The sequence below is a fragment of the Sinocyclocheilus grahami genome, unplaced genomic scaffold (genome assembly GCF_001515645.1).
Source record: "Sinocyclocheilus grahami isolate Dianchi unplaced genomic scaffold, SAMN03320097.WGS_v1.1 scaffold946.1, whole genome shotgun sequence".
In the NCBI taxonomy this organism is placed as follows: Eukaryota; Metazoa; Chordata; class Actinopteri; order Cypriniformes; family Cyprinidae; genus Sinocyclocheilus; species Sinocyclocheilus grahami.
The window spans coordinates 497925-520487 of NW_015506125.1; the positions used below are offsets into that span (position 1 = coordinate 497925).

Sequence of the window (22563 nt, forward strand, 5' to 3'; positions counted from 1 at the left end):
GACATTGGAACAACATGAGGTTGAGTAAATGATGATAGAATTTACATTTGAGGGTGAAAAAAAAACTTTTTAATTGCTGATCTGTATTAGCTGGAAGTGGTTTTAACACATACCGTTGCCCAGGTTTTCAGAGTGGAAAATGTGGCGTAGCCTGCAAATGTCCGCAGGGATCGAGACCATGTGTCAGGTCCTTTTTATGTTTTTTTTTATTTGTCTTTCCAAGCTAATTGTGAATGCCTATGCCATTTACAGTTAGACTGTGAGAGTCTGGATGTTTTAGAAGAGTTGAAAGCGCTCTGTGTATTTGACACAATCACTGCACTGATAAGGTCCCTGGAGCTTTATAGCCACTGTGTTACATACAGATTCAGGCCAGACTCTGCTCCCAGTCTGCCTCTCAGTTTGTGGTCAGAAATGTACTGAAATTAGTTGCTTTAACATGGGACTAATGGGTATCTCTGTCTCTATGTCTCACTATCTGTTTCTCCTAATGTCCTGCAGTAGTGTAATGGAGGTCAATGTCTGCTGCAGAACATCACCTCTGGCTCCCGATTAGTCCACTGACCTACAAAACCCCCTATAAAGCCCAGCAAAGCCAGTGTCTCTAGCCCAGAATTCTGATTGGCTGAAAACATCTCCAATAAAACTAATGCAGATTTAAATTTGCAGCTTGGAGAAACCTCCTTTCTCTCCCATCTGCTATTCTAATCCCCAACTAGCTGACTCACTTCTTGATTTCCATGAGAAACAACGGGCTATCTTTGAAATAAATCCAAGAGAGAGAGAGAGAGAGAGAGAGTTGCACTGCAAAAAAAAACACTGGTTCTGGGAAGGCTGGTACATTTCAATCCCTGTGTTATCCAGGGGTTTGGGAGCAGGTGACAGGACCCTTAAGCTTATTCATATTAATCAGCAAACTAAGTGTTGAAATGTTGTGAAATCTGCAAACGTACATGTCGACCAACACCTGCCTACTTTTCTCACACTTTTTAAGCTGATTGTGGAAGAAAATCTGTGGAATTAATTTATTTAGAATTAAATGATATGCTAAATGATAGCAGAAATGGTAGCATTTTCATATTAGCCAACATATTTAATTAACAAATATACAAGGAACTGGGGATATAAAAGCAAAGAAGCTTTGCCGCAGGTTTTTACCACAGGTAATGGGTGTTCTTAGGTGTAAGTGGATGACAACCAGACATGTTGTCTTGGGCCCTGATGGCAATTTATTAATAATTGCGGATGCAGTGATACTGAAATTCTGTCCAGGTAATGACAAGCTGATGGCTGATAACCAAAAAAATGGCCAATATTAAAATTCTATAAATAAGAATGCACAATAATCGATATCATCTCTAATACTGGCTCATAGACCAATGTTGATGTGGTACTGATATATTGTGCATCCACATTTTTAAAAAGAAGAGTTAATTAAAAACACTCCTTCTGTCAGTTAATGTAGTTTGTTTGCCTTAAAGCAACTTCAGTAACACTTTATTTTAGTGTCTTTGTTACGCATGTTACATGTACTTACTATAGTAATAACAATAAATGATGCATAATCACATGCTACTAACCTTAAACCAAATGCTCATCCAAACCCTAACCATATAGTAAGTACATGTTTTTGATTAATATTTCTCAGTACTTCAATGTATAATTACATTTAAGGTTGCCCTGTAACAAGGGACAACATAAAATGAAGTGTAACTTTATATAGAATTCAACTGTGTGATAACAGATATGCATATATTATACAGTTAAATCTGATTGGATGAGCCACATTCAAAGTCAGAATGTGAGTTAGAACAGAATCTGTTTTATAGGGTTTATTTGAAGTAAAAAGTATTTGAAATTCAGACAAAAATGCAAGGTACAAGACTGCGTACATATCTGCTTTAGTAAGGGAAAGAACTACAATCCCATGAACCATTGCGAATGACAATCATATTAAAAGCAATGGTGAGATATACAATTATTCATTTAAAGTGGTTGAATTAGGGGTGTACGATAATGACCAAAAAAAAAAGATATCTCGATATTTTCTGGAATTTTGTCTAATGATAATTAGACAATATTTTGCTGAGCACATTATGGTGCTGGTATTATGACAGGTTTAGGACTGCTGTGGACAACTGACTCCCAAAGCTTTTGATATTCTTCATATTTTGTGAGGTGGTTCATTTACATCAGTAACATAAATTAACTTTTACAACAAGTTTGAATTGATTTTTACCTTTTATTACCTTTATAAGGCCAATTTTTTTCTAACCTAAATAAATGTATGCATGATCTTTTATCAAATTCTTACATTTAAACAATAAATTCCAATAGTAAGACACTATAGGGCTGTTACCAATCAAAGGAAATCAGTATCAACAAAATGTGTGCTTGTAATGCTGAGGTGGCATAGAATCTGCATCTGAAATAGCATTTAGATGCATTTACACAGACTGTTTAATGCAGGACATGAATGCATTTAACCTGCAGTTACAAATGCATAAATAATGTTTTGATGTTTAAACAAAATGTTGGAAACTGATATTTGAAATGATTTGGGGGGGGGGGATATACTTTAAATACACAACCTAAAATCGCCAGTAGGTGGTAGCAAATCACTGCATGAGTGACTCATTGAATCATTCATTTAACCAATTTGTTCAAATGGCTGATTCATTTAGTAACAAAACACCATAGTGTTGCTCAGAAATGCAAAACAGTTCTGCTGTGGCTTTGTTTGGAACTCTTTTCATTGTTAAAATACAGCAAAGACAGGAATTGTAGTATCTAAAATGTAAGTCACTTAAAGGGGTCCTATTATGCTCTTTGATAAAGTCTTGATTTTGTTTTGGGGATGTACTAGAACATGCTTGGTGGTTTGAAAAACGCATTATTTTTCACATAATTTACATTATTACAACACCTTTCTCCCCTGCCTGGCACAAACGGCTCGATTAGTTCTGGGTTTGATAAAGGCCCCGCCTTCCGAAAAACGAAATGTGTTGTGATTGGTTAGCTGTCCCAGTGTGTTGTGATTGGCGAACAGCTTAGATGGTGTTTCAGTACTGCCCCGCCCCTTGCCAAAGCAGCAAGAGGATCGTGCAGAACCTTTGCACGCAGAGATATTGCAATACATATTAGAGTGGTAACCATAGATATATATATATATACTGTACATATCTGTGGTGGCAATCTTATTGTTGTTTTTTTTAGTTTTTTTGCTAAATCACGTTTTAGATAGGATGTCAACAACCGCTTAAAAATAATTGCATTTACTATGTACAGATAAGTGCAATGGTAATATGTATTATGTTTATTGTTCTTTAATTCTAACATTATGAATTGCAGTGAAACTTTTATACAGTTGAATTTATTTATACCATAGTCCAGTGTTTCCCACAGACTGGCACTCTATTTGTGGCGGCATATATATGCAAATTCATTATCTGCCAGCAGGAGGCGCTGTTTATTTTTAAAAAAAATGGTTGAAACTTGATATTGAAAAGGTTTGGGGGGGGGGGATATACTTTAAATACACAACCTAAAATCGCCAGTAGGTGGTAGCAAATCACTGCATGAGTGACTCATTGAATCATTCATTTAACCAATTTGTTCAAATGGCTGATTCATTTAGTAACAAAACACCATAGTGTTGCTCAGAAATGCAAAACAGTTCTGCTGTGGCTTTGTTTGGAACTCTTTTCATTGTTAAAATACAGCAAAGACAGGAATTGTAGTATCTAAAATGTAAGTCACTTAAAGGGGTCCTATTATGCTCTTTGATAAAGTCTTGATTTTGTTTTGGGGATGTACTAGAACATGCTTGGTGGTTTGAAAAACGCATTATTTTTCACATAATTTACATTATTACAACACCTTTCTCCCCTGCCTGGCACAAACGGCTCGGCTAGTTCTGGGTTTGATAAAGGACCCGCCTTCCGAAAAACGAAATGTGTTGTGATTGGTTAGCTGTCCCAGTGTGTTGTGATTGGCGAACAGCTTAGATGGTGTTTCAGTACTGCCCCGCCCCTTGCCAAAGCAGCAAGAGGATCGTGCAGAACCTTTGCACGCAGAGATATTGCAATACATATTAGAGTGGTAACCATAGATATATATATATATACTGTACATATCTGTGGTGGCAATCTTATTGTTGTTTTTTTTAGTTTTTTTGCTAAATCACGTTTTAGATAGGATGTCAACAACCGCTTAAAAATAATTGCATTTACTATGTACAGATAAGTGCAATGGTAATATGTATTATGTTTATTGTTCTTTAATTCTAACATTATGAATTGCAGTGAAACTTTTATACAGTTGAATTTATTTATACCATAGTCCAGTGTTTCCCACAGACTGGCACTCTATTTGTGGCGGCATATATATGCAAATTCATTATCTGCCAGCAGGAGGCGCTGTTGGATTGGGAGAGATAGAGGTTTCCCTGGTAATGGCTGTACACAAACCAGCACTCCGCTCACAAACACTGCTTTATCAGACATTACATGCAAGAAGAACTGAAAATGACATCCAAAATTTTCTGAAGACAGTTGGATTCCTTCAGAAATACAGTGATATAAAAACACCCGCACCGGGTTTCAATTTTGAAACGTGCAGTGCTCATGTTTATTCTTTTTTTATTGTTCTTTAATTCTAACATTATGAATTGCAGTGAAACTTTTATACAGTTGAATTTATTTATACCATAGTCCAGTGTTTCCCACAGACTGGCACTCTATTTGTGGCGGCATATATATGCAAATTCATTATCTGCCAGCAGGAGGCGCTGTTGGATTGGGAGAGATAGAGGTTTCCCTGGTAATGGCTGTACACAAACCAGCACTCCGCTCACAAACACTGCTTTATCAGACATTACATGCAAGAAGAACTGAAAATGACATCCAAAATTTTCTGAAGACAGTTGGATTCCTTCAGAAATACAGTGATATAAAAACACCCGCACCGGGTTTCAATTTTGAAACGTGCAGTGCTCATGTTTATTCTTTTTTGATTTTGGAAAATCTATTTGTGATGGTCAGTTTTGATATTGTGGCGGGCGCCACAAATAAATCAGTGTATGGGAAACACTGTAGTCTCATAATTGAAGTGTAAATTCTGAAGATTACATCATTGTCCAGTATTGTACTGTCAACAATTTATAAAAACGTCTTCATAATTGTAACATACATATTTACATACATAATTATTCAGGTGCATGTGTAATAACTTGCGAAAACTTGACGCTACAGCAGCACTTCTTCTTCGTCTCCTCTTGTCTGATGAACTCAACCAAGCGTTCTAACCACAACCTCGCCCCTCCCCACCCATTCGAATTTCCGTAGGCAGGATTTATTTTCATATTCAAATGGGCCGCTTTGTGACATCACAAAACCCAGAAAACAATGCTGTAGTCCAAACGAGCCGTTCGTTGTAATTCTTGAAAAAGGATTTTTTTTAAAACAAAATATCTCCCTTTGGAGTGGACTTTGTAGATCTTTTTTATGCCCAAACATACATACTACACACTGACTACAATTCAAAAAGTGAAAAAGCATAATAGGAACCCTTTAATATTAAATTCTTGTTTATTGAACTCAAATTAATATCACATTTGCAATCATGCTGATATTTGAAGAATATACTCGATAACATCAAATTACATATATATATCACGTATATTACATATATATTACCATATAAATCACACACTCCTAGGTTGAATATATCTATGGAAGCAAAATGTATGCATACAGATTCAATCAAAATTATTCAACCAGCAGAGACTGCAGTATTTTACAAATACAAGCTTTTCTGAAGATTCAGAACTTTTAACACTTTACTGGCATATTTAAAGTGATCATGTCAATATATAATGTAATATTTTTGAGATATAAGATTTTTTAATAATACATCTGTCATAATTATTCAACCCCTGTTTTTAGTCACTTATTTGTATGATAGGGAACAAAATAGTCTTAAAACACAATTAAAACTTTAGAAAATAGAATTAGCTTGAGCTGTTACACATACATACAATTAGCCCATGCATGTGCTGAAGTTGAGTAGCAAATATGACACGTCAACAGAGCTCTCGCTAAAGCTATAGAGAAGATATAGTGAAGAAATAGTTTTATTACTTTAGAAAGTTTAAGGCTACATGGAGATTTCCAAGTCATTAAATATTCCTAGAGACACAGCTTGTAGCCTTATTCCTTAGCTTAAAATATGTTGTACCAGAAAACCTTTCAGGGTGTTGAAGAAAAAGCACAATATCATAAAATGTTTGATCACAGCAACTGAGGGAAAAACCTGCGATGTACTGTCAAAGACTTGAAAGGAGGAAAAATATTTCAATGCAGACTATAAGAAGAACACAAGACAAGTATGGTCTTCATGTTGGGGCATCTTGCTGAATGCCACTCTTGACCAAGAAGAACATAAAAGGCCGACTTGAACATGCTAAAATTCATTTAGATAGACCTGTGGAGTTCTGGAAGAATGTTTTATGGAGTGATCCAACTAGTACTTTTTGGACCCACGAATCAGCGGTATGTCTGGTCCAACAAAGGCAAAGCTAATGAGCGGAAGAACACCATCTCCATGGTCAAACATGGAGGAGAACCAGTCTTGTTATGGAGGTGTTTTACTGTTGCAGGAAGTGGAAATCATGACTATGAATGACCAATGTTGGGGGTAACTCATTACAAGTAATGCGAGTTACGTAATCAGATTACTTTTTTCAAGTAACTAGTAAAGTAATGCATTACTTTTTTAATTTACAAGAAAATATCTGAGTTACTTTTTCAAAAAAGTAATGCCAGTTACTTTGTTTTCCCATTTATTGACTGACAGCTCTCCTGTCCCCATATTGGGAGAAATTGGAAGTACAGAGGCGTTGTGTGTGCTGTGTGAACATGATGTTACTATATAACATCAGATTTAATTCTCATTGAAAATATTTTGTTGAATTTGAAGAAAGCAGTGGCAATGTGAAAGCCAAAGATTATCTGTGATCTGAAAGCTTTTTCAGGCGAGGAATGGGTCAAGATTGCAGTAAAGAGGTGACAGAACCTTCTAAGCACCCCCAAGCAGTGTTTATTAGTGGTTTTAAGCAATAAAAGACTCCGCACCCATTTTGACTTTTAAGAGATGAATAATTTTGAACATGAATGTTTAGAGCCAATTTGATTTTTTTTTCATTATTCATCAACTTCATTAGTTCTACAACTTCATCACAGTGGCTTCATTACTTCATCGACATTCTTAGAATTACTCAAATGTGTATTAATAAACTTCCTCTAATAGTGTACTAACGCCTTTGTTGGATTGTTTTCATAAATGTTTGTTCTCTGCAGCAAAATGTCATGCAGATCAAGGGGGATTGCAACCATACATATATATTACATATTTGAATTCCTTTTTTTTTTCCTGTGGTTGCACATTCCATAAATGCCTACTCTTTTATAAGTTAACTGCTGATACAAACTGACTCCATTCATTGCAGAGTACAGTGTAGAACTTTGGTTCGCTTGTTTTAGTGTGAATTCAGATAATGCACAGAAACACAGAGAGCGAGTGAGTGAGAAGAGGGAGTGAGCGAATGCCTTGACTTTCAAGCCATTATCACACCACACTAAGCACAGACAAACACTTTGCCTCACACACACACGCATGAATGCGTAATCACAAACTCCTCAACTCTACATGCGTCCTCACTTAATTGGAAATGTCGGATCAATGCTTTCTGATTACCAGGCTTCACAAGATAGTTTGTTTCTGGCTTACGGCAGTGGTTTTTTATCCGGCTCTGTTTTTTTTTTTCTTTAAAGACTAACCTCTCTAACTCTCTCTCTCCTTCCCTCCCTCAGCTCACTTGCAAGGCCCAGCTGTAGCCAGAGTTATATTCACCGATCTGTAATCAGCTTGTAATTCATTAAGAGGACAGAGCTTTGAATTCATCAGCTCTACGCCGTGTTGTTTCACCCTCTGGCTAAAGTGGGCGGAGGATGAGATGTGATCAGAATCATCTACTCCATCATTTGCTTGGGGTCTTAAAAGGCTTTGAATTCCTTTGATATTTGCAAACAGAACTCCAGACAAGACGTCCTTCTGATTTCAGAAGCGAAGGGAGAAAGAACATGAGAAAGAACATGAGCGAGCCGGTCTCGCTGAAAAAAAAAAAAAGTAAGAGTCATTTTTACGTCTGGTTGAACACACTTGAACACAAACCACGGGTTTGCTCAAATGGATCAATAAAATAATTTTGTCCAAGTTCCATGACCATGGCAGAGCGCTCTGAGCAGGAGATGAAAGAGATCTCCATCTTCTAATTAAACATTATTTTTTAATATAGTCTCTCTTATTTTATGTTAAAGTGTGGTTAGTCATCTCTTTTTAAATAAGAAGGTAGGGAAGTATATAGATAAAAAAGACTGTCTAGGTACAGTAGTGGTGCTACTATAAAAATGTAGGGAAATAGATAAAAAATATGTATTTATTTAGTAAATATTTGATCCAAAACTAGTTTTTGTTATTCTCAGTTTTGCAGAGTACCTTTTAAATATTGTTTAATTCTACAAAAAAAATGATGATGATAATAATAATAAATAAATAAATAAAATTACAATACAATACAATAATAAAATACAATGAAAACATGGGTTTTGAAGTAGAAAGACTGAAATAGTAATTTCTTGTAAAGGTACTCCAATAATCTTATAGAATATAGGTTATAGATCCATAAGAATTGCTATATTTCAATAGTTATAAAGTCATGCCGTTTACTTGTGTGAGGAACATACCAGAATTTAAGTCATTGTTTATTGCCAACATTTCCTTCCTCCATTCAAGAGGCATGTTAACCCTTTAAAACCTGACATATGAATTTGTAGTCTGAAAAAGTATTATTTGTATTATTTTAAATGGAACTATTTATTGAACTTCATTGATATAATAAAATATGGAGCTCATGCTCAAGGAGGAAAAACACCTTTTACAAAAAGTAAGATGAAATTCTGATGGTTTGTGATGTAAAACAATGAGAATAGTTCAAAAGACTACTTACATAAAATACATATAATTATCAGCTGTCTCTCTATATCTCCCAATAATATGTCTTAGTAAGATGATATTAACATGCTTAGTTTTAGTATTTTATTGTGGGGGTCAAAAATATAATGCAATGCAATACATAAAACATTAAACATTCCTCAAAAGCCATTTTATCATTTTTGATACATTATATTGTGATTTTTCTAATAATTAGCTAAGATGTTTCAGTCCATAAGTTAATCTTAAAATATTACTTAAAATATAAAAGTTATTTTACCTTATAAATATATAAGATTTCTCTACGAAATTATATGTGAGCCACAACCTAAAGGGCATGTATTCCTTCACATTCATACCTTCACTTGCTAAAAAAGTATGAGAGACAGTCTCATGACAGAAGACATGTAGCAGATTGTGTACAACAGGTTTTGATTGTGTTGATTTAGTCGATAATTTGAGTATCCTAGTAGGCTTTATAGCATTAATGATGCATGCTAAAACGTCTTTGTTTATGTAAGCATAGCAAAATCATAAGAGAAGCTGTGCTTGCTTTTCATTGGTTCTCATGTGTATCGTCAATGCGGCCGATTTAAATGTGTGAAATGTACTGGATCTGAGAACTAGGGCAGTTTCCCACACCACCTTTACAGTACTTTTACAAAACCACTGTGATACAGTAACTGTCTTTAGTAGTATAATTTTTAACTGTGAACTATCTTCCAAGCTATTCCATCATAGTCTATTAATAATGATGCAAAAAAACAATTCCGAAGGGAGCTCCTAAAGTCTAGCGCACGCTTGAGAGCTCTGTCATCTCTCCCCACAATCCCATTATATATCAGGTCCTTAAAGCAATTTGAGGCTGAGCTCCATGCATGCCTTCCAGCCAGGAGCTATAGGGACTGAGATATTAACTCTGAAATGGAGGTTTAAGAAGGAAAAAGGTGTCCACTTGGGAGTGGATACTGAGGATTAATTTCTCAAGTGCTTTTCTCTCTCTTTTTTTGTGCCTCTCTCCTTTCCCTTTCACCTCCACGTTGCGGCTTAATATTCCGACTGGCTCTCCCAGTGTCACTCAATATTTTCAAAACAAGGACTTTCAGAACACAGCACAAGTGAAATGCAATTTAGGACACCCAGCCCAAGTGTTTGCCCACCTCTGAATGCAAACACTTGCAGTGGGGCCGACCAAGTGCATCCCTCAGCATAAAGGACTTATTGCGGAAAAACGGCTGCTTGATCCACCCAGATTAAATGGTAATATTCAGAAAACTTGACACTTGCGCACCACTGACACAGCTCCACCTTCTAATGTTATAAAAGAGACTTGAGTTATTATTTTATGTTATGCTGTGATGGATCCGTACTCTTCTCTCTCGCAGGAAGTCAGATTTTTCACGTTGGAAAATCGCAGGTATATACCTCTCATATGTTATGAAATGGGTTTTTCTCCCCGGCCTTAAAAGAATCGGCAGATGTCTCGGGTGCCCTCTGATATGAAAAATTCAATTTAAAAGGATGAGAGAGAGAATGGCGCCCGGGCCTATTTTCATTCTCTCACACGAAGAGATATGAGAATGATGTTCTATTGTGAGGGGGGAAATGATGCCAATCGAACTGCAGAGAAATTCCTACATAATTCAATTCAATTTCCTCCAAATCCCAATGGCGGCCTACAGTTCCAGAAAGGTTGGGTGGGGGAGAGATGGAGAGATTGTGAGGGAGGCAGAGAGGGAGTGACAGATGCCAGGTGAGAAAAGGGAGGAAAGAAAGGTAAAATATAGAGGGTGTGAAGAAACTGGGAGGAGAGAAAGGTTAAAATTTAGATGGTGTGAAGGAAGTAAAGGTGAGATGGAGAGGTGTTATAAAGAGTGTAGATTAGAGTGTTTGTTTCGCATGGGATGGACAGGAGGCCGAAGAGTTTGAAAGGTTATGGGTTCACGGCAAGGTCAACAATGACAGCCATTGCAGTCTAACAAGAAAATGCCAAAACTGGTTTGCGGATTCGGCTACTGTGTTTTCCCAGTCATGACAGAGATTATTTTAGTTGAGATGGCATCTGATGTTGCAGACAACATAAATTATGTTATTTGTCTTGTGCTCAACATAATCATTTATTGAATTTAGTCTAGACCAGGGCTTTTCAACTTTTACAAATCTTTCACAAACACTCAAAGTCAACCCAGGAACCCACATTATATTAAAGGAAGATTAATTTGCTTTAGAACAACTTAAAAGAAGAACAAATTTATTAGGAATTAAAATGTATACAATTATACAAGATCTCTAGTTAATGTTCATTCAAATAGTTAGAGTTGATTGTTTAAAAGCTTTTTAGCTGTCAGTTTTCCTTTTGACCTAAATATCCTGTAAAAATATTTTTCCATCTAAATTTTCCTTCTTTGGAAACATTGGTAATACATTAATTCACTGCTTTTCTTGTTATATTTTCATCATCAGTATTTTATTATTAGTTTAATTAATTATTTAATTCATGTCATCATTGTAATGTAATTTTAAAAAAAAACTTTAACAAACATTTATATCTGTAATTTCGTTGACAAGATTAACCCTAGGAGAATTCACCGAGAAAGCTTTATGCTGGCTTTTAGTGCTGCTTAATTGCCCATGCTGTCTTTTCTTAGTGGCCAATTCACTAAAGAATTATGTAAATTATATAACGGTGTGATTCTCTTTCAAATGTGAATGTGTGTTCGTCATTAGAATGTATGCCCAATTATAGTGCTCTTCTCTATAATTTGATCATCATTTGATTAAAAACTGCTGCCATGATCAGTAGAAAATGTGCACAAGCATCTCTTTGTCATAAAATTGTAATTCCTACCAGCTTTTTTGTGCATGTTAATAGAGAAGTGTTCATTGCGGCAGGAAAATACCACTGAGTTTAGTGAATAAAGCTTAGTTTGCATAGAAATGACACTAAGTTAATTCAGGTGCTATTTCATTGCTATCTTGGATTGTGAGTGATTAAGAATCAAAATTTTATATTGAAATAAAAAAAATGCTGCGAACAAAAGTAGTATGCTTATTGTTAAGTGAATTCACTGCCTATGTTCTATATTTTATACTGCATCTCTTCACAGATCCCCAGTGGTCCCTCATTTAAAACATTGAACTAATAAGGTGAAGTATGGATTTATTTATTTATTTATTTATTACTTTTAGCATTTTGTCATTTTTTCAAGGCATTAAAACTTTTTGTACAGATGTTTCATTGACATGTCTGGAAAGGTCTATTGTGCTGTCTGCTGTGATATATTGTGTGTTGGAAATTGAAGGTTGTTTTCTCAGCTGCTGTCCTATGGTTAATTTAGAGATCTTTCCTGCCCTTGTGCACCCACACTGAGTAGGAGATGTAGTGTGAACCTCTGTGCTCTCGCTTGGTTAAAGTCAGTGGGTGAATTGTTGCCGCCATGCGTTAGTTAAAGGGGATCTGAGCGAGCGTTCAGGCTGCAGGGCTGCAGGCGTGTGCGAGGATCAATGAGCCGCTACTTCAGAAGGCATGTAGAGCAGAGGAAAAATGAGCTGCGCAAACAAACATGACAATGAAGGAGTGCACCCCGGAAGAGATGCAGCCAGCATAAAATCACAGAGAGTTGAGAAAAAAAGGGGGGGGGGGTAGGCACATACGGATCTGTTCTTATTTTCCATCCGACTCTCACCTCCTCTGCTTTTTCCTCTTCCATCTTCCAGAGTTGTGTTTTTCCTTTTTTTTGTAGGTGCAATAGCTTGGAGGCAAGAAGTGTGACACTAGGGTCTTCAAAGAGTCCAGACTTATCAAAGAGACACAGGGAGGGAGAAATGGGGAGTTGGGGAGGGACACTCTGGGAATGTGTTGGAGAATGAAACAGAATGGAGGGGGTAGTCACAAAAACAGGAAAAAGTGAAGACATGAAACAAGAAGAAGAAGAGGGGCTGGTGATTGAAATGAGAGAGGGCAGGTGAAAGTCATTGTCAGACCTGTTTAGCATTCACTAGTGGCTAATTGCACCAGCAAAGCTCGGTAGATACAAACCCCTCTGTGTCTGAGAGACATGAGAGCTTATCCCTCAATAGATCTCCCTCCCTGCCTGGAAAGCGGCACTCCTAAAGCAGAATGTTTAAAACTGGTACAGGGTTTAAGGCTGCAGCAGCGCTGACACAGTAAAAGCCTGCATTGGCCCTACACGGAGTACAGGGGATCGAGCTGCCACTTCTAATGACAAATCTCATAGTTCACGCCATTTGGTATGACAGCATGCAGGAGTAATAGGCTGAATGAATCACTGGTAGGAAAAGCCCAGCCTCGCTGCCCTGCCTGCAGCTTAAACCACCCCGTGTATCGGCTATCCATTTGTGGAGTATTTCACCTCAAACCACACCTCGTATGTGATGAATAGACAGATATCAGACAGCACCCCATTATACGGCACAACACCCCAGCCCAGCAAATGCCATTTTTTTCCACTGTCTCTGGGTTTTATTTCTGTCAAGTGAAATCCTCTTGCATATTCAGTATTGCATGTTTGTATTATTCCATTTTTTCCATGTGCACTGTTCTAGTTTTACTCCAATTCCTGAAGGGGCATGTTGTCTGTCTCTTTTCTTTGTCCAGTCACATTTGTGGTGCATAATCAAACTGTTCTTTGCCTTCAAGTCCAGTTTAACAGCCAGTCCCAGTAACCCTAATACAGTTCTCCATTTCTGTCCTGGAGACAGCAGATTAGCACTCACCCTCTCCAGTCCAAGTCCTCTACAATCTAAGTCTCAGTCTCCAGTCCAAGATCCCTCTCCAATCCAATGCGCCCTGCTTAGTCTCTCCAAAGTAAGACTTTCTGCCTGGTCCAAATCTCTCTGTCCTATCCGAGACCCTTTCCAATCCAGGACTCCCTGCCTAGCTCTAAGCTGTCTCTCCACAGCAAGCCTCTCAGCCTGGTCCAATTCTCTCTCTCCAATCCAAGACTCTCTGACCTGTCCAAGATTCTCTGCCCAGTACAAGACACTCTCCAATCCAAGACTCTGTCCACTCTACAATCTTAAGATTCTCTCTCCAACTCTTCTTCCAATCCAAGACTCTATAACGAGACCCTCTGCCTTCAAAGTGCCCAACTCCAGTTACCCAATTCACAGTCATGAAAATTCATGCAGGTTGATTCTAATCAGGGATCACCTTATTTCTGGCATCAGTGCAGAACTCAAGCCAGCTAGAATGGAGACTGGCCCTCTTACATCCAGAGTCAAGGCACTGTTCCTTTATCTTGGTCCTGCCTCACTGCTACCCCCGTTACACAACCCCCCATCCCTCTGGAGGGAGAGAGAGAGACTGGACCGTGTGCTGAGACTCTACCCCATCTGCAGAACTGCAGAGCTGCAGCTTCCAGCACTAAGGGGGGATAAAAGTGCTGACTCTCGAGCAATGCCTGTAGGAGCAGTTTAAGCAAGAATCCATATTTAAATAACTAAATGCCTCTCTAAGGTTTAAATAGCAACGTGTCTGAAGTACAATTCTAGTCACTGAAAATGCCATTATTCCAGGATGGTACCTGGGATGGCAACGATATTAGCAATTAAAATATCATAACTGTAATAATGCGCTTTCCCTAATAAAACTGCACTTGAGGATTTTTCTTTTCAAAGTCCCTTACTGTAGATCAAACACTACAATTTGCATACTACATGTGGCCTTGTAATCACTACATCCCTTTACAGTGATCAAGCAGTGCCATTTGCATTTTCTACAAAGCATGATAAGCACATTTTACAATAGATAAAACAATGACTAAAACGTGCGCTAAGAATGTTCGTCTACGCACTTCAGTGCCTCACTAACCGTAAATACCAGGGCACAAGGGAGCACACGAAGAACAGGCCTATAACTCATGAACGTGACAGAGTAAAGAGTGAGCACAAAGTACAAATGTTCAGTGGAAGTGTGTATACAGTCTGTTGGCAATGAGGGGATGTGTGGAAGTAAATAGATTTAGGGTGGGCAGAATGACCAAGATCTTATATCACGGTACAAGTAATTTAATATCATGGTAACAGTATATATCACAATATAGTTAATGTTGCTGGAAATCGAACCCCTAAATGTATATATCTAGTATATATAGTACATATTACCACATTAATACATGGTTATTTAATATATATAACATTATGGGGTTTGATTTCCATCAACCATTTATGTATGCATAGTTGCGATCACACCTCAGTTGAATTCTATTGTACTGCAAGTCACACTGTACACCATTCTTGCAACACGTCAAAAAATTCCTCTCATAATTAACAAAGATGTCTGTAATTGGAGTGCACATCTATGACACCGTTTGGAGAGTATGCTGTCATTTTCTTCTTCTAAAACTCTAGCGTGTATGTAAATGAGCAACATGTTGCATGACTAGCTACGCAAATGTACAGATTAGCAATATTTGTGTGCACACTGCATTTCTGAACAATTTGGACATTAAATTTCAGCAGAAGTCAAGAACATAGTTGATGAATGAGCTTATAAATAAACATGCTGAATTAGAGGGGAAAAAGAAAGCCTTACGACTTTGGGATGGTGAAGTACGTAGCGTTAATGGTCTCTCTATATGTTTTTAATGGCTGTGTTAATGGGCTTTTTATATGAACTGAAATTGCTCTCTTAATGGCCCTAATTCCTACTCTAAAATGGTTCTGTTTGCCAGTCTGTGTGTGTTTGTACGTGTGTGTGCAGCCTGGCACTATCGATCCCTCCCTGCAGTCGGCGAGCTGTGAGCTCACACAGAATTGGAAATGGGTGCTTTTTTGCAGGATTCTGTGATTTCCACTGTTTTATGAGCTCTGCGCCTCTGTATTTAAGCATGAGTGTTTGCCCTCATTGGCCTTGTGAAAAACAATGTGGTCACCTAAGCAGTGATATCAAAGAAGAGCTATATTGCTTTCTCCCCTCTGCCGGAGATACTCTAATAAGTGATTCCCTCTTTACCATTTCCCCTCAATTTGAACAGAATGTTTCCTCATTAGCCGCCCCTCTGGAAATTACATATTGAAAATGCCCATTTGCTGAAGTGTGATATTACAAATTTAGTGGTCAATTAGCCTAGTTTTGGGGCCTAAAGTTTTAATTAGGTTGTTGTGTGACTGAAGGCTCTCTTTCCTCTCGATCGCAGCTCCCGCATCGCAGAGTGACGTTCTCCACAGCCAATCCCATGCAAGATCAGCAGGACTCCTCTCAGCAGAGTTACTACGACAGTGGTCTGGAGGAATCTGAGACCCCCAGCAGCAAGAGCTCTTCAGGACCACGTATCGGCCCCCTCGCCCTGCCCGAGGACCACTACGAACGGACCACCCCTGATGGCAGCATCGGAGAGATGGAACACCCAGAAACTGGTAGGCAATTTAGACTTCTGTTACATCTCATTTGGCAGGGTAACACTGGATCCAGTGAAAAGTTGGCCAAATTTCGAAGCTAGATCTATGAGTTTGGGGTCAGAAGCAGACTCAGCAGGGTCTGTGTCTTGCCCATCAGCAAACCCCCAATCACAACAGCAAATCATTCTTAATGACCCTTTCACACAAGTGTGCTAATTAAAAACTCTGACTAATGGAGCTTTTGGTCTCTGAATAAATCTGCACTTTGACGTCTGCCCAGACAACAGTGTGCTGATCGTAAACAGCTTCTTTGCTCAAGCCAAACTGCTCTCACAGCAGCTGCTGGGGTCATAAAACAATGAGACGGAAAACGAATCCAAAAAAGAAAATGTAAGGACTAAGCGGGATAGTCTAACGTCAATTTCGTTTAGCCATTAATAAATTCCGCCGGAGACATTCTAGACATTCTTCCTGTAATTCATTTATATTGTTGCTCTCATAACCAGAAACATCCTCCCAGCAGCTGCCACTTTAAACATTGCCCTTCCAAATTTGTCTCGGTTCAATTTAAGCTCTATTTGTACAGCAACCGTTCCATAATATCACTTTTTCGCAAATATCTTCTTCAGATTTTTGCTCTATTGTGATTAATTACCATGCTGATATCCCCATGGATGTCTCAGTGAACTCGTGTTAACATTTTAGCTGTGAAATATACCTTAGTCTTCTCACGTCAGTGTTTTAACATGCTCCGTGAAACACAACGTCCTGTTGATTTCACACTGGGAACCTGCGCAGCGTGTGGGGTGTGTCTGCCAGCCCCACAGACATGCATCAGATTCCAGGGGAACCGTTTAGGAAGTGAAATGTCAGCACTGCATGTGACTGGCTCTGTGTTCAACAGACAAAATCCTACAGCAAATGAACACATAATCTTCTGTTTGTACATTGCCTTGTGTGTCTCACCTTAGTCTGATGTGTTATGCATGATTTTGCATGATGGTCTTTGGCCAGTATCTTCAGGAAGCCATGAATAGAGGGAATAATAATATTATTTTAACTCTCTTATCTTTGTCATGGAATACAGCAAAAATTTAAATATCTCAATACTGTCAACCTTCTGTATGATGAACAGAAATTTAAGTCTGACCAGCAATATTCACACTGTTGTATTCCATAGAACCCATACTATAACTATACACAAAGTCCCTTTAAGACAAGTCATGTCACTTGGCGGCCATCTTTGAAACGCCTCTCGGGCATGCAAGTGCAACTCCTATCTCTTTGAATGGGGAAACATCAAATTCTACAAAACTGTTCACTAAGCTTACTATTAAATTTCATATTTGAAATCACCAAAGAATTCTGATATCAACTGTGTCATAAATGTTGTTTATTTTGCTGAAATAGCATTATAAAAAGCTTATTATTCAGGCTAGTTCAGCCAGTGCGCATGCACAGTCTTGAGTGCATGTCTCAAAACGCTGACTGTTTCTATAGCAATTGCGACTTTGACGCGCTGACTTCACCGATTGGCTCCTTCATTCAGAAGGATGGGCTTCCTGCGATTCAGCGGCCATATTGAGCGTTGCTATACGAGTATACAATATACTATAAACTATACGAGTGACACGTCTTGGGTATTCTATAGTCTTTGCTATACAATAATAAGAATAAAAATATATTATTCATAATATTTTATTGTACTTTACTGTATTTAGTATTGTTTTGTACTCAAATATTTTCATTAAATTATAAAAATTATAAATTGTAAAAATTATTTTAACAAGCTAATAAAGCAGTATATTAACAATCACAATAATACTTTTATACTGAAAAATAGCAAAAATTGTATTTAATAATAATAAGGTGCGAGAGTCAATGAAAAGGAAAGTTCATGGACCGGATTCGTGACAATTATTATAGTAATAATAGTTATTTATTTCTTATTATTACTAAAATATTTAATTCAATTATATTATCAAATTTAAATAAGACAATAAAGTAATATATCTCTTTAATAATACAATTTTACTGTAAAATTACAAAAATTGGTATTTAATATTCTTCTTCTTCTTAGTATTATTATTAAAATAATAAATTATACCAATTTTATTTAAACAATATTTTTTATTTAACTGTAAATTTACAATACTAATTTTCATCGCTGTCTCAATTTCTTTGCTTTCAAATTTTCTATTATTTGGCAGAAACCCACAAGGAGACCACAAAGCTTATTTTTTGTTGACAGCAGTTTTTATAAACAATTCTCATTACAAACTTGGGAAGATGGTTGGCACTTATTACGTTTTAAAATGCAGATTATAAGCGACCCAAACTCACAGTACTTGCAAAGATGGAGTCCTGTGGAGAAGCATTTACTGTTAACCAAGCTGCTCTGAGACACTGAAAACACAGACTGCTCGCTTGTAATGACGTAATCTGTTTGCGTGTAAATAAACACAGTGCTACACTTTAAGCACTCATCAGATCCACACAAATTACCTATGTTTTTTTTTATCAAAAAGTGACAATTTTGCACCCCTGATCACAGAATAATGCCTTAAATGTTGGTGGTTTTAACTTTTGTAGTGTTCTTTTTTTTGTCCCATTGATGTCTACAAATATTATTTTGGTATTCTCTATGGAAAAAAACAACAACACAAGGGTGTATAAAAAGTGCAAAATGTTTATGTTTTGGTGAACTTCTTAGTTCTTCTTTAGAGACTAGCATGGCACAAGCTGGCTTTTTGTTTTTTGGGGGGTGTCATGAGAGTGAGAAGACTGAGGATTGTTGGCATCTTTGATTTGATCCAGTTTGATCTGAAAGTGAGTGAGTCTGACAGCCCTGCTAGCACTGCCGGGTGGGCACGTACACTGATCAGGCAGGGAGGGGAACTGTTAACCAGAGGTAGACCTAATTAAAATGTGATTCTCACCTCAGGGAGATTATAAAGAAATCCCTCATTGAGAAATAGAGGAGAAAATTATTTTTAAAAGGCAGTTGTTCCCACTCCCCCACCCCCTCTAGCCATCTACCATACGGTGCTGCTTCCTGCCCCCTATTTATTTTTGCGGTGAGATTTGAGTGACAGGGTGACAAGCAGGGGCCGGTGGAGGGTTTTGTTCACTGCCATTGCGATGATTGACAGGTGTGGGGGGGGTGTCACTCCGTTTAAGCTGGATGAAAAGCAATATGTGAACTTCACACACACATTCCTGTGTGTCTGTGGCCCACAGCAGAAATAACACCGTGGATCCTGAAGCAGTTTGGCCTTTGGTTATGAAAAGTCTCCTTTTTTCTGTTGTCGACGTTGGCCCCTTCGTGCACGAAACGATTGTGTTTTATGATTTGCTCTGACCTTTGTTACCGGCCCTCTTGATTCCCAGTTCTCATTGACAGTTCTGGAACACGACGCATTGTTCTCTTACCTATTTTAGATATGCAGTGAACACCTGCAGCCTGTGACTGATTCAGTGAGCGACTGCAACTCTAAACCAATCATTTCTGCAGCCCGGAACAACGTGTCGAATATCGTCCATCTCTCAGGCTGAGCAAATGGCAGATGTAATATTTCATATGCCCTTCACGGGATATTTGACACAACAACCATTGTTAGCTGCTATCAATACAGAGCGCAATATACATGATACCTCTAATCCATCCATAAGACCGCAAACTGACGTACCAAGAGCTCCGCTAATGTTTCAGCCTGTCACTACACCGCTCGTTTGTCAATCGACTAATGATTGATTGGTGTCATCTTGACAGAGTTGCACAGCACAGAGCAGAGTCTAGTGATTTATACTATGCATATACAGTGCATTGCATTCACCACAACAGCCACAAACTGTCGATCACACAGTTTGACATTGGTCAACAGATATGTTATTTTTTTGTGGCCAGTATGTATGTAGTAGTACATTAAATGATAATAACAACATAATAACATCATATTTAAAATGTTATTATTAATAAAAACAATTAAAATGTTTAAATTATGTCCCATTGCAAATAGGAAATTATTCAACAACATTATTCAGCAAAAAAACAGTGTTATTTTAGTATCATTGATATACTACTATTATACATTTTTGTCTGTATAGTTTTTATTACATTTTATTTTAGTGCTTGAACTTTAAATGAAATGAAAAATGTTGCCTTGACTACTACCTTAAAAAATGTTTTTAAATATTTAATTTCAGTTAATAGTTAATTGTATTTAACTGTTTTTATGAACTATTAACTGCATACATGCTGGTGATAGAGCTTAACTATTTAAACCATAACATTCCTTTAATGCAGTATCCAAAAAAAAGGATTCATATATGCTGTTATCATTTTGTTTTGTGTTTTGCACTTTTCTAGCAATACCCAATTTTTGTCTCCACAACTTTTTGAAAGTTTTTTCAGCATGGATTTGTTTGGTTAGTGTGTGTTGTAATGGACCGCTATACGGTGCTGGAATTTGTTATTTTTACCTCTGTATGTTTGTTGTGGTTATTATCAGTTGTGGAAAGCAACAGTGGCATTTTCTCTCCAGCTCGCACCTCTCAGACTTGGACTCTAATCTATTGCTTTTCAGAAGCTTGCTATCCGTTCTAGTGAATTCACAAAACAAATTGCAAACAAATGTCACCCCAGTCCAAATATGCATCCACCAATGTACAGTTGGTTTATTAATTATATAAACCAGGATTAGAACCTGCATTCAGAGTAATAATGTTATTATTATAATGTAATAATGTAATAATGACCATGAAGACACACGTATTGTTCAACTAGTGACCTGCAAGATCCCAGAAATGATTAGTAGATCATATTAAACATGTACAAGATCATGTAAAATAGTGTGTGCATAACCTAATTAATATTTATGAGAAATGTCTGTGCTGTTTTGTGACATCACAACCAGCATTTCTGTGAATTCTAACTGTGATAACCCATTCTAATTAAGTCTTATTTTGTGCTGCAGAAAACACATTTGTCTCTAACATCAATGTAATTGTAAAAATGTACACTTTGACATCTCTCATTTTGCTGTTTGCAGCAGTGTTATATCGTTCCATCAGTAAATATCAAATTTGAGCTCAGGCAGTTGTCAGACATATTCTTATTCTTAAGAAGTCAACAAAACCCCGGCGTCTCCTCTGCACGAACACCAGTCAGTTGCAGAGGTTTACACTGGATGCTAGAAGAGGAAGTCTTTGAAGTGTGTTTCCATGGCACCCGTGCGATTCCCCTTTGATCCTGGATCAGATTGAAGTATGATGTAATTTGGTGGTATATGGTAGGGGAAAGAAGGGGCGGTGGTCTTAAATTCTGTGATTCAGTGATTTAGTGGAAGGAAAATGTTTCCCTCTCCCCTCCCTTTTTCTGTCTGTCTACCTGTCTCTCTGAATCTTTGTATCCCTTTCTGTCTCTCTAGCTCTCTGTATTGCTATGTCTTCCCCTTGTTGTCGGTCTCGTTTTTGTCTCTCTTCTCTTTCAATCTGTCTTTCTCTCTTTCTCTCTTGCTCAAGGCTTTTCTCCTTAGAGAAAAGGCTCAGACGGGCTTCCTGAGATCTGTGATACACAATTTGATTTTCATGTAACATGATCTGTTGCTATTGATTTCTACAGTTCTCATCTTGGCCTTAACATTAGCTCTGGTTTTTGGTTTGCTCTTGGTTTTTGTTCTGTACTATGTTTCCCTGATCTTCCTGTGTATGTTTAAGTACTGTGGGGTGAATGTAAGACGCACTTTTGTGTACAATATTTAAGAGCAAAAACCTGCATTAACCACTTGCAATTAGGGCTGAACGATTAATTGCATTTGCGATAATATCACGATATGAAAATTTTCGATTTTTCAATCGCAGAGACTGCGATTACACGGTCACAAGAGGTGTGTTCGACTTGAAGATCAGATCGGTGTATGACATCAAAGTACGGCAAGCCAAAGAAAGCATAAGGAGACGTCCTTACAGCTGCATGAGTCGTTACTGTCACGTTAGCCTGATGGGACCAAACTTTAAAACGTAAGACAGTACCCAGATTTGAAGACTACAGTAAGATTTAACTTCTTCTGTTAATAAGATTTTGGTAGGCTACTATTAGATGGATAGCCTAAATGTCCTAATTCAGATGGGCTACCTGTTTTTTTTTTT

At 37.6% G+C, this 22563-nt stretch overlaps 1 protein-coding gene across 1 annotated transcript in view; it reads left to right on the forward strand.

Annotated features, from left to right (window-relative positions):
- LOC107564544 (protocadherin-1-like) overlaps positions 1-22563 on the forward strand; it is an 86411-nt gene that overhangs the window by 43582 nt on the left and 20266 nt on the right. The window contains exon 3 of the mRNA XM_016249651.1: positions 16212-16431. Within this exon, the coding sequence (XP_016105137.1) occupies positions 16212-16431 (220 nt within the window). The remainder of the gene's footprint in view (positions 1-16211; positions 16432-22563) is intronic.